General features: G+C 51.4%; 1 protein-coding gene across 1 annotated transcript in view; it reads left to right on the top strand.

The window, feature by feature from the left end:
• The window catches only part of DPYD (dihydropyrimidine dehydrogenase), a 370,484-nt gene that overhangs the window by 304,402 nt on the left and 49,211 nt on the right, over window positions 1–16,871 (top strand). The window contains exons 17-18 of the mRNA XM_008147316.3: window positions 5,317–5,437; window positions 6,253–6,372. Of these exons, the coding sequence (XP_008145538.2) occupies window positions 5,317–5,437; window positions 6,253–6,372 (241 nt within the window). The remainder of the gene's footprint in view (window positions 1–5,316; window positions 5,438–6,252; window positions 6,373–16,871) is intronic.

The following is a 16,871-nucleotide window of genomic DNA, read 5'->3' as shown; positions in this document are numbered from 1 at the left end:
TGAATTTCACTTCAGGGAGCAATTTTGCTGAAGGAGATGATGGTGTAGGCCTGGAAAATGGGGAAGAAAATTAAGAAGTTGAAAGAGGCACTCAGGTTGACCTCCGGGCCCACATTCTCTGTCAGAAAAAGGACGTAGTAAAATGCTGGCTCCTTACTGCCGGGGCCTGCCGATGGGGGCCCAGAAGTTCCTTATGGAAAGCAGTTTAGAGCTGCTAGATGGATTCGCTGAAATGCCAGCTTCTAAGAAAGGAATTTTGAAAAGACTTGTACAGCATGAAAATTGCCAGGTAAATTGAAGAGAAATGTTTCTTAAAGTCAAAAACTTCCCTTGTAATTTAGCTCCTCAAGAAATTCTCAGCCCCATTCTCTGGTGCGTTTTCCTTTGTTCGCAGCAGGAAACCAGGGCGATGCGGTGCCCTCGTAATTGGGGCAACGCCAGTCCTCCAGAGAGAGGGCGTCACAGGGTACCCCCCCCATAACTCCCACCTGCTAGCACTAGGACCATAGCTACATACTGCACACTATAACAATAATAATAAAAGCGCAATATGCCCATTAGACCAGACGTCCTTCTGACAAAGCCGGGGCTGCGAGGGAAGCCCGGGTCCCGGGTGCCAGAGGGAAGCCGGTGCCGGCAGCCGGGGGAAGGAAGGCCTCCTCTTGCATGAATTTAGTGCATCTGGCCTCTACTATACTAAAACTATATACTAGTTATTAGAATTAAAAATTATTATGACCCAGATGAATTTTTTTAAAAAAACTTTTCATTGTTGATAGCATTACAGATATCTCTCCTTTCCTCCCCTTACCCCCTTCTCCCAGCCCCTACCCGCCCCCCCAGGTCCTCACCACCCATTGCCCGTGTCCATGGGCTTTGCCTATAAGCACACAGGTTCTTCGGTTTATCCCTTCTCGTCCCCCCGGCCCCACGTCGAGGTGTGTCCGTCTGTCCCAGGCCTCCTGCTCAGGGTCTTACTTGTCTTTCTCAGACTGGCTTCTGTCACAGCATCCTGGTCTCCAGGTCCCTCCGGGCTGCCCCACAGGGCAGGAGCGCTTCACAGACAGACAGCTGGGGCCCGTGGGAGCGAGGGCGGCACGCCGTCTCCTCAGCTCTGCCCTTTCTAGTTCCTGCTGCCGTCGCTGCCTGGTCCTCGGAGGAAGCTATTCCAGAGGGTCCCACCCACAGGCGGACCCAGGGCTGCTCCTCCGGGAAATGGTCGGAGCCGCCGCGTTTCTGTCTCACTTGCCTTCCTCCGCTTTTGAGCGAGTCCAGCTGGGACCGTCGCCCAGGCAGCACCCCTGGCCCCCATCAGCTCCAGGACCTCATGATCTCTTCACAGGCTCGTGCCGTCCCTCTTGTCCTCGTACACAGGGAACCCCTCTGTTGCCTGGTAGCTGTCTTTGGTGATCACATGAGTAACAAAAGGTTAACGGGTGTTCGAGAAGATCAGGCGGACACACATGCACACACAGGAGTCGTTGCTGTGGGAGAGATTGAGAGTCATAGTCCCCATGGGTCTTGTTTTTTCAAAATATGTTTTTATTGATTTCAGAGAGGAAGGAGAGGAAGAGAGAGAGAGAAACATCAATGATGAGAGAGAATCATGGATCGGCTGCCTCCTGGGAATTGAACCGTGACCTCCTGGTTCATAGGTTGACGTTCAACCACTGAGCCCCGCCAGCCGGGCATCATGGGTATTATTCAGAGCTGTGGGAAGAGACAGGAACAGCGTGGTGATCCTGGCAGACTTGGTGTGGGTTAGGTACTTCAAAAGACTTGTTCAGCTGCTCTCGCTCTCTCTCTCTCTCTCTCTCTCGCGTGATTATCCACCATTGTTTTTTTTCCCTGAAATTATCCCACACTTGTAAACTGGTCTTCTTGGAGTTCATGCTTTTAGACATTAGCTCTCCTAAAATACTTTGGGTCCCCATAGGAATCTATTCCAGAGGGTCCTCTTGGGACAGACCCACAGTCTGTGTCCCGGTGGCTCTAGAGTAGTTCTATTGACAGGGAGCCGAGTTCCCATCCATCTTCTCTCGTTGGCACAACAAGGGTTTTTGGAGCGCCTACAGTGTTCCATGCCTGGCGTGCGAAGAGCAGCCTCGCCTTGCTTTGTGTGACGGACTTTTTGTCGGTGTGGATAATGTCAAACTGTGAATTTGTCTGAGAGCTCACGGTTCCCTTGTGTCTTTCCTCTCCAGAACATTCGGGGGGAATTAGAACGGGTCTACAACCTATTCATTGCAACAAGACTCTAAAACTCGCTTGTTGGGAAGGGCAACCGCGTCTGATGTTTTCCCTGGAAAACGAGGTGAAGATGCAGGAACACTGTTCCTTTCTTTTTGACCTTGAGCATGGATACCAGACGTGGAAGGACACCAGGGAGGCGGGAATAGTTCCCGTCTGCCCTCACTCCCCACGGTGCACAGATTCGCTTTATCTGCTCCCAGCCTGCCCCACTTCCCTGGGATTAGGATCACCCCGAGGGTGCGTGTCAAACAGAGCTTCACAGTTTACAGAAGTCATGCACGTTCACGAGAACGTTGGTCAGAAGTCGTCTTTAAAATTCCCGGGTAACCAAATTACGTTTCAGCTGCGTCTGAGGGTTCGTCAGCAGCTGGTTTGGCTGACTGTGAAGATGAGAAAAATGCATCCGAACGCGCTGCACACCTACAGCAGGAATCGCAGCAGGCGCACATGGTGGGTCCTGCGAATAGACACGCGGGATTCCATAGACAACAGTAACGGGACTTTTTTCCCCCAAAATACTGATCAACTTAGAACAAATGGCACGTTGTCAAACAGTGGGTGAAAGGCATTCACTTAAGGCAGGGGTCCTCAAACTACGGCCCGCGGGCCACATGCGGCCCGCCGAGGACATTTATCCGGCCCGCCGCTGCCTGTCCTGCTTAGCAGCCGACTCGTCCCAGGCCCGCAGTGCGCATGTGTGGAATGTGCGCCGCACTCTCCGACTCCCCTCCTTCTCTCAGGGACAGGGAACTGGCCCCCTGTTTAAAAAGTTTGAGGACCCCTGACTTAAGGTATTCTACTCCTGATGAGCAAGAGGGGACAACGCGAGACATGTTCAAAGTGAATGACAAAGACATGGAGGTCGGCAACAGTGAAAGCCACTTAGAAGCATGTGTTCGATTATTTGTGTCTACCCACCTGGAACCCAGTAAGATTTTTAAAAATATGTTTTTATTGATTCTTTTTAGAGAGAGGGAAAAAGAGAAGATAGAATCATTGATGATAGAGAAACATCAGTCAGCTGCCTCTTGCACGCCCCCTACTGGGGATGGAGCCCGCAACCCGGGCCTGTGCCCTGACCTGGCATAGAAACCAGAGACCTCTTGCTGCCTGGGACGATGCGTAATCCACTAAGCCACACCGGCCAGGGCCCAATAAGGTTTTCAGTTTGTTTTGGTGATTCTGAGCAGGCTGCATGCCACGCATTATGCAGGGCAAGTGATCTTTCACCTGTTGTCCGGTTCTGCCTCGAAGAGCGTGTTTCTCGAAGGACATGCTATCCCCATCATCGGGAGTTGCTGTCATTTCTAGGCTACGTCCCATGGAAATTCATCACTTAAACATGAAAGTCCCGAAGATGCAACTCCCTCCCTCACGCCAGTGGCGCGGTGATAAATATTTCATAGCATCGCGTGGGCAGGCCGATCTCCATTTCCATGAGTGCGAATTGGTTCAGCTCCGTCTCCAGGTCTGACTGTGCACGGTGCAGTGTGCCCTGTAGAGCGTGCCGTACGCCGCCATATTCATTCTTTTGCTTCATGAAGAAATGACTGTCCTGAAAGAGAACAAGCAAAGCCAAAAGAAATGTTTCTTTGTTAAAATCATGAGTTCTGCTGCACAGACAATAACAGTCACCAGAAATCACCGCGTCGCAGCATCTTGGCCCACAAACGCGTAACGTTCAGAGGAATGCGAGATGACGGGTCGAGACGCGTTAGGCCCACGTGAAAAGGTCCTTTCTAAAGGTTAGACCATTCGAAATCTCATCTTAAAAGACTCGGAAAGGTTAAAATGCAAAGAGCAGCTTTCTTACATATACAAAGATTAATTGCAAAGGATGTACTTGCCTACTGTTTCATCGTTGAAATATATGACTATGTTTTTTTCTGCCTTTTTCTTTTATTCAAAAAAAACCCCACATTTCCACTTGCTAAGATAATATTGCCACGTTCAATAATGAATTGCTTTTGCATATCTTAAGGTGATTTATCAAAGTGCATTATCAGTACCTGTCAGAATAAATTTTGCACTAAAATTAATGGGGCGGGGGGGCTGTTGTCTGGGTGGGAACCAACGTGACTCCATCCAAGCTATTTTCCCGATCGGACAGGTGATCGCCCGCTAAATGACACTTCCCTGAGGATGCAGGCGCCGCGGAACCCGGGGGTGGGCGCGGGAGCCCGAGCCTTAGAGAGTTTATTTCATCCGTGCCACTTCGGTCAGTTCTTTCGAGGGGGTGCGTGTTGGGAAGTGCTGCTCGGATCGTGGGAAGGTTCCTGATTAGCTCATGTGCAGCCTGTCTCAGCACCTGCTCGCATCTTAATTAGTTCGACTGGGGAGTCACAGGTTTCCTCCTGGACACACGTCAGCAAGACTAAGCCTTCTGAGAACAGAAGCGAGCCCTGGCCAGTGTGGCTCAGTGGGTAGAGTGCCAGCCTGTGGACCAAAGGGTCCCGGGTTCAATTCCAGTCAAGGACACGTACCTCGGTTGCAGGCTCTTCCTTGGCCCATGCCCTGGTCGGGGCACGTGCAGAAGGCAACTAATCAATGTGTCTCTCTCACATGGATGTTTCTCTCTGTCTTTTCCTCTCTCTTCCACTCTCTCTAAAAAAAAGAAATCAATGGACATACCGTTGGGTGAGGATTAAATAGTAATAATAATAACAACGAAAACAAGGGTTTCAGGTCCCATAGCATTCACCGGGAGTCACCAGCTGAGACATTCCCTGCTGGACTTCAGCCAGGGAGGCCACTGGACACCCTGCGGGTGTCCCACACTCACCCCGGAAGTTCACGTTTGATTCCTGCCGCGTCGTGGGGAGCTCGTTCTTCCTTCGGGTGCTGCATAGTTTTGGTTTCCGAAGGCCCTTTTGAGGCTTGTAACCTCGTGCTTTGAACTTGCCGTTCACGTCAAGCGGGGACACCCCAATCCCACCCCCATGCGTCCAGATGTCTTCCTGAGAAATGCCGTGGAGCTCAGCGCCGGTGGGGGTGGCTGGGACACACTGCGGTGACAGCGCGGCTCTTTAATCGTGGTCTGCTTTTCGTCCCCCTGTCTGACAGGACCCGGAGCTGGTGCGGAACATCTGCCGCTGGGTTCGCCAAGCGGTTCGCGTCCCGTTTTTTGCCAAATTGACCCCCAACGTCACGGACATCGTCAGCATCGCGAGGGCTGCCAAGGAAGGTAAGACTTCTAGCCCCGCAGGTGTGCACTCGCGGCCTGAAGGCGGCGTCACACGGCGTTTATCTCGAGCCACGAACGGGCGTGTGTGTCTTGGTTCAGAGGTTACGGAAAGGATCAGAGTGAGCCCTGAGCTCACAGACGCGGTAGATGCATCTCCCCCCACCCCACCCCGACTCACGCTCATAAAGAGACGCCCGACTTGGGAGCCAAGGAACATGCTTATTTTTCTCATAAACACGTGTCTCACGCAGGAAGAATTAGGACACAAAGCCACAGTCACAGCAGCTCACCGGAAACAAATGACGCGATAATGTAACCGTCCAACAGCGGCATTGGAACCTTTAATAAAGTAAAAGGAAAAGAAAGAGATACCAACTCCCACGATGTGAAATTGCTGACGAGTTCCCATCGTGTTTTATTGGGTGGGCCTGGTACGCTGCCTTAAACATATGTGCAGTAAACGTCTCTTGAATCCACAAATCATACAGTCAGTGCATGATTTTACAAATCATCTACGCTGCCTTCTAGCCACTGGAAATTGCGTTCTCATTTGCAAATATATAGTAAATTACCTGGCAAATAGCATTTGGCATCCATAGGTCTGTACAAGAATTGGGAAAATGAAGTGGCAGCAATTAACCATGTGCGTGCCCAGCGTTTCAAGCGCAGTTGGAGGAGTGGCCTTAGGGCAGACCCTGGATGGGGACACACACTCGTGACGGGGTGCCGGGCACGTTTTCCCGGGCTGTCGGGTCTGAACGGGTTCCCCGTGTCCCTTTAAAAGCTGCAGGTAAGTGGTGATGTGTTATCCACAGGTGGCGCAGACGGCGTTACCGCCACCAACACGGTCTCGGGCCTGATGGGACTCAGAGCCGACGGCACGCCCTGGCCGGCAGTGGGCGCCGGGAAGCGGACCACGTACGGAGGAGTGTCCGGTAGGTGGTGTCCTCCCTCTGCATCTTGCTCTCGGGGACGCTGCTGACAGGTCAGGAGGGCGTGTCCCAAGCAAGAGTCTCGGGTCTTGGATGATCCCACCTTGTCGTGTTGCTGGTGACAGTTCCCAGTGGGAAGGACGGACGGCTCCATGGGAGCTGGAGGCTCTGTCACTGATGGCTCGAGACGAGGGGACGCTGCGGGAGGGCTTTAAGGGATCCTGTTCCCTGCGGTCCACATTTCTCATCGTCACGATTGTCTTGTCACTGACTAGTGAAGGCTCCCGCCAGGGCGTTCAGAGAAGAACACAGAAGCACCCTGATGTTCGTACCTCCTTCACCGTCTGCGTTCGTGTGCACACGTGCTAGGACTTTGAAATCAGCCTCCGTCACACAGCCTGGCTTTCCCGCTGCCCCAGACAAACGGGGCTGTGTGTAGCGTGTGCAGCTTCAGCCAGACAGTGCAGACCTCGCCCGCACACTCTCTCGCGGCATCGAACACCTGCCTTTAAAGCAGAACGGCGCCCGGCTGGCGTGGCTCAGTGGTTGAGCATCAGCCCATGAACCAGGAGGTCAGGGTTCGATTCCTGGTCAGGGCACACGCCTGGGTTGTGGGCTCGATCCCCCCAGTGGGGGGGCGTGCAGGAGGCAGCCGACCCATGATTCTCTCTCATCATGGATGTTTCTGTCTCTCTCTCCCTCTTCCTTCCTCTCTGAAATTGATAAAAATACATTTTTTTAAAAAAGAAAGGTTATGTTCTGCTTCTAACTGAATGCCACTCCCTGCCCCACAACTTCTCACAGTGTCAGGAGGAAGGAGGAGCAGGAGCTATCAGAGGGGCCTTGAACACCATCTCGATGCAGAATCATGTGGGCTGCCCCACGGTGCCCATGGATGGAGGCGGGAGACCCCTGAGCGGGCTGTCGCCGGCACTGTGTCTCCATCGGCCATTCAGTTTCTTCTCCCGCCACGCTGCCCGCAGGGGAATGGAGGCGGCCCCCGGGGGCCTGAGCATTCAAATCCATGAGAGAAGGATTGATGAGAGAACGATCGCGGTGGTGTTTTACGTCCGTAGCGCCATTCACGGTGCTCACGGAAGCTGGGGTTCCCCAATAGTCTCTGCACCCTCACTCGGCCTAACCACCTGCGAAGTCGCAGCCACGGGACGAGCCTTTGTGCGCACACACACTGGTCGTGGCCGCGGCCCTGCACACAGGCTCCGCGCGGCCGCGGGCCCGCAGGCAGGCCCCCGAAGCTCCGTTTCGGAGATTTATGAACTCCTGGACAAACACCCGCGTGGGCCCTGAGCGGGGCGAGGCCTCGGTGGAGCGTTCCCTGCAAACAAAACGCCCCCACGTCTTCAAGAGCTGGGCCTCATTTCCAATAGCTTCCCCGCTAAGTCCCTTCCCGCTGGGCCATCTGTTTTGAAAAGAGCCTCTCTCCATATTGACACAACGAATCGTTTTTCTCCGGGAAGGCGGTGTTTGCTTTCGCTTCAAGGTAATAGGATCTGAGGAGCGGCTGCAGGAGGCCAAGGGGACGTATTGCAGGACAGGAGCAAGTTCTGCGCGGTGCCTTCTGCCCGAGCCCGCAGAGCGTCTCCCATTGTAGGGGCGGGGGAAGCGTCCAGGGGTCAAGGTCCAGGCCTGGGTTTATCAGCTGTGGGTTCGACCCCAATGCAGCTGCAGTCAGGGCAGTTCACCAAATTTGCCACCGGATACTCTCATAAGATTAAAAAAATTACCACAGCTTAGCACTCAGACCTTCTGAAGACTTTTCCCTGAGCCCTGGAATATCTGCTTTTACTTTTTATTGATTCTAGAGAGGAAGGGAGAGGGGGAGAGAGAGAGAAACATCAATGATGAGAGAGAATCATGGATCAGCTGCCTCCTGCACACCCCACACTGGGGATCGAGCCCGCAACCCGGGCCTGTGCCCTGACTGGGAATTGAACTGGTGACCTCCTGGTCCATAGGTCAATGCTCAACCCCTGAGCCACACCAGCCGGGCTGGAATGTCTGCTTTTACAAGAGCGGCTTGAGTCTCAGGTTTCCGGGGGGGAAGCTGAGTGGCATTCTGGGTGGCCGCCTGAACAACACGCTCTCCACGGCCGGGAGGACCTCTTTCCTCTCCGTGTTCTCTGGTCTTGATCCTCGTTGCTCAGAAGGACGTTTCTCTCTCTGGAATGAAGTCGGGTTTGTTTAAACCAGGGCTGGGGAGCGTCTAGCCGGCGAGCCATGGAATCCCATGGAATCGTTTGGTCCGGCCCTGCCGAGGCATGAGGGGTGAGTTAACTACATGTCTGACCAAACAGAGCAGGCTCATGTTTAAGTTGATAATTTTGAACGGCCCTCGAATGATGGTATAAATATCCAAATGGCCCTTGGCAGGAAAAAGGTTCCCCACCCCTGGTTTAAAGGGGGAAACTGAGGCACTTGGGGGAACTGGCCGCATTTCAGTACCGTCCTTCTTTTAAATGCGTTGGGGAGCGAAGGGGCACGGCGTTGCAGAGAGGGAGCTCCGGGAAGGAAGGCCCGCTGGGCTGTTCGTTTGGAATCTAGAGTCAAGCAATGTTTTCCCAACTTTGGTTCCCAGATCAGGAGGGCATGAGAGGGTCTGTTTGAGGAACTATGAATCCACATTTTTATTTAAAAAAAAGAAAAGAAATAGAATGGAAAACATGTCAGATTGTTCTGAATCCGGTGGGATCCGCATTGTTTGATCAAACACCTTTTCCAGTTACACATGCGGTGATGCCCGTATTTAATATCCGCCTCAGCCGGTTCGTAATGTGAAAGGCTTCGTTTAATGTGGGTAACGTCAAAAACGGCTGAAAGTGGCTGTTTCAGCCTGAGGTCCCTTTGTTAAATAAAGGAAGTCGTTTCCCTCTAGAAGTCATTAAACAAGGTAATTTCCACTTGTTGCCCTTGACAATTTATATCAGGGGGAGAGGGAGCATCTCATGCCACGGTCTCATCCTCAGCTCCGTTACTTTAGCCAGGGGTCCTCAAACCTTTTAAACGGGCCAGTTCACTGTCCCTCAGACCGCTGGGAGGGCCGGACTATAGTTTAAAAAAAACTATGAACTAATTCCTATGCACACTGCACATATGTTATTTTGAAGTAAAAAAACGGCAAAAACACCCGCATGTGGCCCGCGGGCCGTAGTGTGAGGACGCCTGCTTTAGAAAGTGGATTTTTCCGTCTCACCTGTAGCTGATTAGAAGCGGGGAGGATGCCAGACATATGAACCAGATTCCGAATAGGATGCTTTATAACCCTGAATTTCAGCCGTGGGAGAAATGCCTGGAAATAGCCAAGCTCACAGCATGAGTCCATCTGAGGTTAATTTATAGAACTCAAGGCGATTTTACAGCGAGATGGCATCAGAAGTAAGCTTGTTCGGTGTTCAGAAGGAATGTTTTTATGAGGTTGAGAGGCTAAGTAAGCTCTCTAGCATGTAAGTGCTTCCATCTAACTCATTGATTCTAAAGAAATAGTCTCCACAAAAATCCTAGAAGAAAACATAGTAAAATCTCAGACATTCCTCTTAGCAATATTTTATCTGATATATCTCCTAGGGCAAGGGAAACAGACAAAATAAACAAATGGGACTACATCAAACCAAAGAGTTCTTGCACAGCAAAGGAAACCATCAACGGTATGGGAGAACATATTGGCCAATGATACATCTGATAAGGGCTTACTATCCAAAATTTATAAAGAACTTTTACACAAACTGAACAAACAATCCAATTTTAAAATGGACAGACGACCTGAATAGACACTTCTCCAAAGAAGACATACAGATGGTCAACAGCCAGATGAAAAGATGCTCAACATCACTAATCATCAGAGAAATGCAAATGAAAACCACAAGGAGGTATCACCTCACACCTGTCAGAATGGCTACCGTCAGTAAATCCACACAAAACAAGTGCTGGTGAGGATGTGGAGGAAAGGGATGTTGGTGGGAATGCAGTTAGTGAAGCCACTGTAGAGAGCAGTGTGGAGTTACCTCAAAAAGTTAAAAATGCCATTGCCCTATGACCTAGCAATCCCACTTCTGGGAATATATCCAAAGAAACACAAAGCATTAATTTGAAAGAATACACGCCCCCCTGTGTTCATTGCGTCATTTACAATAGCCAAGGTTTAGAAGCAGCCCAAATGCCCATCAGTAGGTGAGTGGATAAGACACCTGTGGGACATTTACACAGTGGAATACTACTCGGCCATAACAGAGAAGGACCTCTTAGCTTTTTCAACAGCTCGGGTGGACCTGGAGATTATTGTGCTCAGTGAAATAAGCCAGTCAGAGAAGGGCCAGTACCATATGATTCCCCTTATACGTGGAATCTAACGAACAAAATAAACTAACAGCCAGATAAGAAGCAGACTTATAGATACGGAAAACATATTGACAGCTGTCAGAGGGGAGGGGAGTTGGGGGGCTCGGTGAAAAAGGTGACGGAATGAAGCAAAAATAAAAACTCATAAGCAGAGACAGCAGTGTGGTGATTACTAGAGAGGGGTGTGGGAGAGGTGTATGAGGGGAAAGGCAGGGTATATCGTGATGGGAGAATAATTGACTTTGGGTGGTGAACACAATCCAATATATTTAGGATGTATTATAGAACTGTACACTTGAAACCTACATAATTTCGTTAACCAGTATCACCACAATAAATTCAATAATTTTTTTAAATCAAAAGCAATGATCTGTACCTTCCTTTGGACAGTAGAGATTTTATACTGTAAGTGGTTACTCCCTAACTCCTTTTTCTAGGGTCCATGCAGGAAACTTTCGTTAACATCAAACAGCAGCTCACGGGGCACCACTCAGTTGAATATATTATTAGGGGTTTTTGGGGGGAGGGCAGGACTCCTCAGTTTAATTTGATTGGAAGAAAACACTGATCTCACCAGTGACATTATTTAGAAATGCCGTCCTCAAGTGGATTACTCATTATTTTTCCTAGTTTTTGTGTGTGTTTTTTTTTTCTTGTTTTAGTCTCAAGTTATTTAGTTTCAAATAGTGACATCTTAAGACAGTCCCAAATCCAGGGACAGCCATCACCTGTGTAAGCGGAGCCATCCAGCCGTGTGTGACATGTCCCATGAGGTCCTCCCTGGGGGCAGTGTCCTTTCAGACATGGGTACGAATGAGTCCTGTGGTGTTGCATATGTGCGTGTGTTGTGTGTGTGTGTGTGTGCGTGTGTGTGTGTGTGTGTGTGTGTGTTATAGGAAGCCGTTCTTCATGGGCTGGGTTTTTTCTGTGCCAATCACAGGGTTACTGACACATAAAATTCTTTTAGAAAAGGACACCTGTGTCTTTCACAGAATTTCAGCTATTGGTTGTAACCATCTTTATCAATAAACGCTTACATGTTGATATTGAAATGACTAAAATAACCCAATAAAGAGAATATTTAAATGAATAACAAAAAAATGATAAATCATGCCAAAAGAATAATTCAAAGGAGAGCCTTCTGCTTGCTACCCACTCATCTCTCGTGTGTGTGTGTGTGTGTGTGTGTGTGTGTGCGCGCGCACGCACCAAAGTGATGCCAAAAAAAACCTAGCCTGTGATTTACATACAGTATGTAAAAACATTCTCCGACGATCACACGTTTAACTATCAAATTATTAAAGGCCCTGGTCTGCGCTGTGTTTACAGAACAGCCCAAAGGAGGCAGATCAAATAGAGAGGCCGCATGACAATTCCCAGCATAAAGGAGCCCTGGGTTTGAGAGAGGCTCAGATCGGACCCGTCCTCATTTGCATGCGCTCATTTGCATATGCTCCTGTGCTGATTGACAAGGCGTCCCCCTCTGCATTGTGCTGCCTTTCCCTGCCTGGTCCCTGGCTGCCTGGCCGCCTCGGGTCTGTGCGGGAGATCAGAGCCCTAATAATAGATTTTTGACAGCGAGCTCGCCGGCTACCTGCCCGACACAAGTCCTCACTGCTCGTGTTTGCTTCCTGGCAGCCCACAGACAGGAGGGAAATGCCAGGCGCGAGCGTGAGGCCCCGCTCGCCAGGCCTGACATTTCAGCAGGAGAGCTGTACAGAGGATCATTTCATCACTTTCCACGGGGCCTGGCGGCCAGTCCACAGACCCTCACCGCTCGTGGAAGACGGACGGGAGGGCAGAGGTTTCCAGCATAGATCAAGTCTGCATCCTCCCCGGGGTTTTTTTAAAATAGCCTCGGTCCTGCAGGTGAACGATAAAATCAAGCCGTGTTTGCGAGCGGCCCTTCCTGGGCCTGTGGGGATGGGGTATATTTTCTTTTGTTCAAAATGAGGAAAATCAATGAGTGTCTGTCCCAGCCTCTAAGAAAATAGGCGATAGACTCTGTAAACCCCAGGACCTGACAGGCACATTAAGAAAACTTACCTTGGCAGCCATGCCATGAATTATTAAGTTTCTTTCCTCTGTGTGTGTGGGTTTTTTCCTTTTCCTAAAGAATGATTTCAGGCTTGAAACTAATCAAAAAATGTTCTCCGGCGAAAGTAAAAGTAGAGCGCAGCGTGTCACTGTGGGAGCAGGCGTTGAAATATTCACGGATCCGGGCCTCTGCGGTGCTCAAACACCGCAGGACGCGGCGACTGTGCATTGGGAACTGCACATCTCCGTCAGCCTCAGAGGCAGCTCGCCGTGTCACCGCCTCGCTCGGGACCAGGGGACAGGACGTGGGATTAATTAAGGAAGCTGGCAGAGAGCTGAGTCCCCAGTGTGTCAGGATCTCAGGGTTATGTGAAGTATTTTCCAAGGGCCCGACGCTGACATCTTGGGGGCCGTGCCGAGCAGCGAGCCGTGGGTTTCACCGGGGCCACCTGCTAATGACAAGAAGGGGGTCCGCACCCAGGCGCTCAGCGGCAGCCCTGCATCAGGCTGTCTTGTCACGCGGCTCCCTCTCTCTGGGGAGGAGGGGAGAGCAGACAGTGAGCAGGGGCAGGAGGGAGGGAGGGCATGCCTGCAGTGAGAGTCCCCACCCTCCCAATCCGTCCTCCGGCTTAAATCCCCGAGCACTGAGCATCGGGCCTGCAAGCAAACCCACCTACTCCCACACGCAGTGAAGGAACAGGACGCCCTGGGCTCTCTGGGGAAGGGGCGGGGGGGGGGGGGGAAGAGCGTGAAACCCTCCAGAAGCAAACGTGTGGTCCACATGGAAACGAGAGTGACCCTGGACCTTGGGACTTCGGATTTATGTGTCTGGGTCTTTATGTGTGAGGATCCGTGTATGTTGGGAAGGGCCACATTCTTACCTTCTAAACTGAAGTCACGTCGCACACAGGCAAGTCTTATGGGGGTGGTGAGAGGTCAGGAGCTCAGCGTCCCCAGCCCCCGGAGCTGGGGCGTGTGCGAACACAGACGGCTGGACACCTGCCCCCAGTGACAGGCACCTGAGTCTGCAGGGCCTGGGAGCGGCACCGGACAGAGATGGGGAAGGAACAGCGGGTGTCACTGAGCACTGTCCTTTCAGTACCTTATTTCCAACAGAACGTCCAAGGCTTTCATCGGTCGCCACTTGGAGAGTCATAGAATTCCATAGAGAACCCTGAAATGAGGTGTAGGGACTAGGTCAGAATTCCTTCTTTTTTTAATTTATTTTTATTGACTTCAGAGAGGAAGGGGAGAGAGAGAGAGAAACATCAATGGTGAGAGAGAATGGTGGATCAGCTGCCTCCTGCACAGCCGCCACTGGGGAAGGAGCGCGCAACCAGGGCACGTGCCCTGACCGGGCCAACGTCTATCCACCGAGCCAAACCAGCCAGGGCTGATTTGTATTTAAATAACCCTCTGAGGTGGGTAGCATCGGGCCCATTTCACAGGCTGAGAAACTCAAATCCAGATGGTTGCCAAAGTGTACAAGCCAGCCCGTCTCACAGCCTGGATCCAAACTCAGCTCTGTCTGCATCGCTGTTCTGCGGGCGCGTTCGATAACGTCTCCATCCGATGTCTGCCCTGACCGCTCTCCGTGTGATGTGCTCGTTAAATTCTAACAGCGGCAAGTGCCACTTAGCGCGATGTGTCCGACCTGGACTGGAAAATCTACGCGTCCAAACCACGTCCCTTATTATCTCCATCCCCGCGTCTCCATATCGGACACTGGAGCCGAAGAGGTGAATTCGGGGGAAATTCTTCAATTCGTTCCGGAGAGCAACCACCACAACAAGTGACAGGGAGCAGCAGGCCTTTTCCTTAGCGCGCGAGGCTGGCGTTCACACGCACCAAGCTGCCGTCCGCGTGGCCCTCCGCTGCCTGCTGCTTCCTGACGCAGGGCCCGTCTGCGGCCTCCTCCCGCCGTGGCACTGAGCACCGGCGCTGGTGTCCTTCAGTTCTTCCCTGGAACCTTCCTTAGGCTGCGTGCGAATGACCCTGTGTTCCTGCACCGCCTCGCCTTCCGTGTGGGCCGGTCCAGCGTCAGGCACCTGCTTCACCATTTTCCCTGAGCCGGCAGGCAGCTCTGCTAAGTCATTCCGAACTACTCTTGCCTTGGGGTTGGGGGGGGAGAAGGAGAAGGGCGTTGTGAGGGTGGTGAGGGTGGGGGGGAGAAATTGGGCCCAAAACCCATGCTAAGCCCTTTCCGAAAGGGAAGAGGAAAAGACACCTTTTCTCATTTCCCTAGCTTAAAACAAAACAAGATCGAATACAAATAAAGTAAGAAGGGGACACCTCTTAGCGCACAGCCGGCTCAGGTGGTGTGAGAAATTGTCGTCGGTATGAACGCGTTCGAAAGGACGTGTGTAGGTGAGAAGCCGAGCCTGAGGAATGTCCCTAAGTGGCTCCCAGCTCAGCACATCTGGCTAACGGCCGGCTTGGTGGGGTTAAGCTTCTGAAAAGCAGGGGCCTTCGCAGCTGATCAGTGACTATCTCTCATCATTGATGTTTCTCTCTCTCCCTTTCCCTTCCTCTCTGAAATCAATAAAAAAAATTATTTTTAAAAACCTGCCTTCTGATGGCATTCAAGGTCCAGGATGATCTTGTCCGTGCCAACCCCCTCTCCTGGCAGTGCTCACGGCTCCCTGGGCCACGGCGCACCAGGCTGAGCTGCTCACACTTCCGCATTGTCAGGCTCCCTCCCCCTGCGGCACCTGCAGCTCCTCTCCCGTAGCCCAGAGGCCAGTGTTCTCCAAACATCAGTGTGCTCCCCACACTCCCAAGCCACCCCAGCAGCCCTCCTCCTGAGTCCATCGCCTGGAGGTGCATCTCTCCCTGGCATTCGACATCTGTCTGTCTCGCTTAGACTGTGAACTTTACAAGAGAAGGGACTTGCCAGGGGTACGTTGGGTCCTAGTCTCACCTAGTGGTCCCAGCACTGGTCACACTTTGCCCCAAGGAGCTTCCAGGTGGCCAGACTTGGTAAATGCTCCGTGGGTCTTTCCCTGTTACTGTTGTTATAATAGTGCGTATCCATGCGTTGGTTCGTATTTTCCACATTCCTTGTACTTGGACGTACGAATCTGAGCTGATGTTTATTTTACTGATTTTAAAGTCACGTTCCTTTTATTTCACTTTTGTTTAAAGCACACGCTTCTCAAGTACAGGTTGCCATGACGTTACGGTGTATAAAATCTCCTGCGGACATGGAACCGTAATTCACGGGCTGATAACAGTTAGAGCCTGGTGCCTCCTTCCGAATGGGTGTTTCCTCTAACCTGGCCCCTAAAGCTCAACAGGGGAATGGAAACGATGGCTGGCAGACTTGTTGTGGCACCTGTGCTTCTTCAGACCCTGTGTCGCTTACCCCTGGAACGTCATTGCTGAATGATGCTGGCCCTGAACTGTGCAGACACCGGGACACGGAGGGGCTGCGGGGCGTCGAATGATGCAGATGGCACAGCTCAGACAGGCAGACACCAGCAGTGTGTGTGTGAACTCATGCAGGAAAGAGAACGGCTTGGGAGGGCTGAGTAAACGTCTTGCAAAAAAAGCAATAAACACGGAACTCCTCCAGGAAGCGGCAGCAGTAATTGAATCACACGTTGGCAATATCTATATTCCTGAATACATGCAGAAGACCTCCCGGTTTATAAACCACGTACCACCTCCCTAACCCTCTCCAAGGCTTTTGAAAGCCATGGCTGGTAAACACACATCAGCAAAGATTTGCACTCTAAATGCTTACCTGCCATTCCCCAGTCGCCACGGAGATAATTGGACCGTATTAATCAGCGGTGTCCTGCGTTAGAGTGCAGGTGAATGCCAGTGCTGTCTCATTAGCCATCGCTTATAAATGTCTGTGTTGATTCTCTGCATTCCTTTGTTGCAAAGATTTCAGGGGTCAGAAAAATTGAGTTTCATCCTTGACCTTGCTGGGCCCATGGCAAGCCGTACTTGGAAAGGCCTGGACAGGTTAGAAAATGACATTTCTAAAGCACATCCCTTGGCTGGAGACTGTTAGTTAATTTGCCTTAAAACGGAATTGAATTCTGAAAAAAATATGCATCATGAATTTAAAATACCGTCTTCTACAAGATTCCTTTTGAAGTAAC

Source organism: Eptesicus fuscus, chromosome 22 (assembly GCF_027574615.1).
Source record: "Eptesicus fuscus isolate TK198812 chromosome 22, DD_ASM_mEF_20220401, whole genome shotgun sequence".
In the NCBI taxonomy this organism is placed as follows: domain Eukaryota; kingdom Metazoa; phylum Chordata; class Mammalia; order Chiroptera; family Vespertilionidae; genus Eptesicus; species Eptesicus fuscus.
The sequence above is the reverse complement of the archived record's forward strand: the minus strand, read 5'-3'. Positions and strand labels throughout refer to the sequence as shown.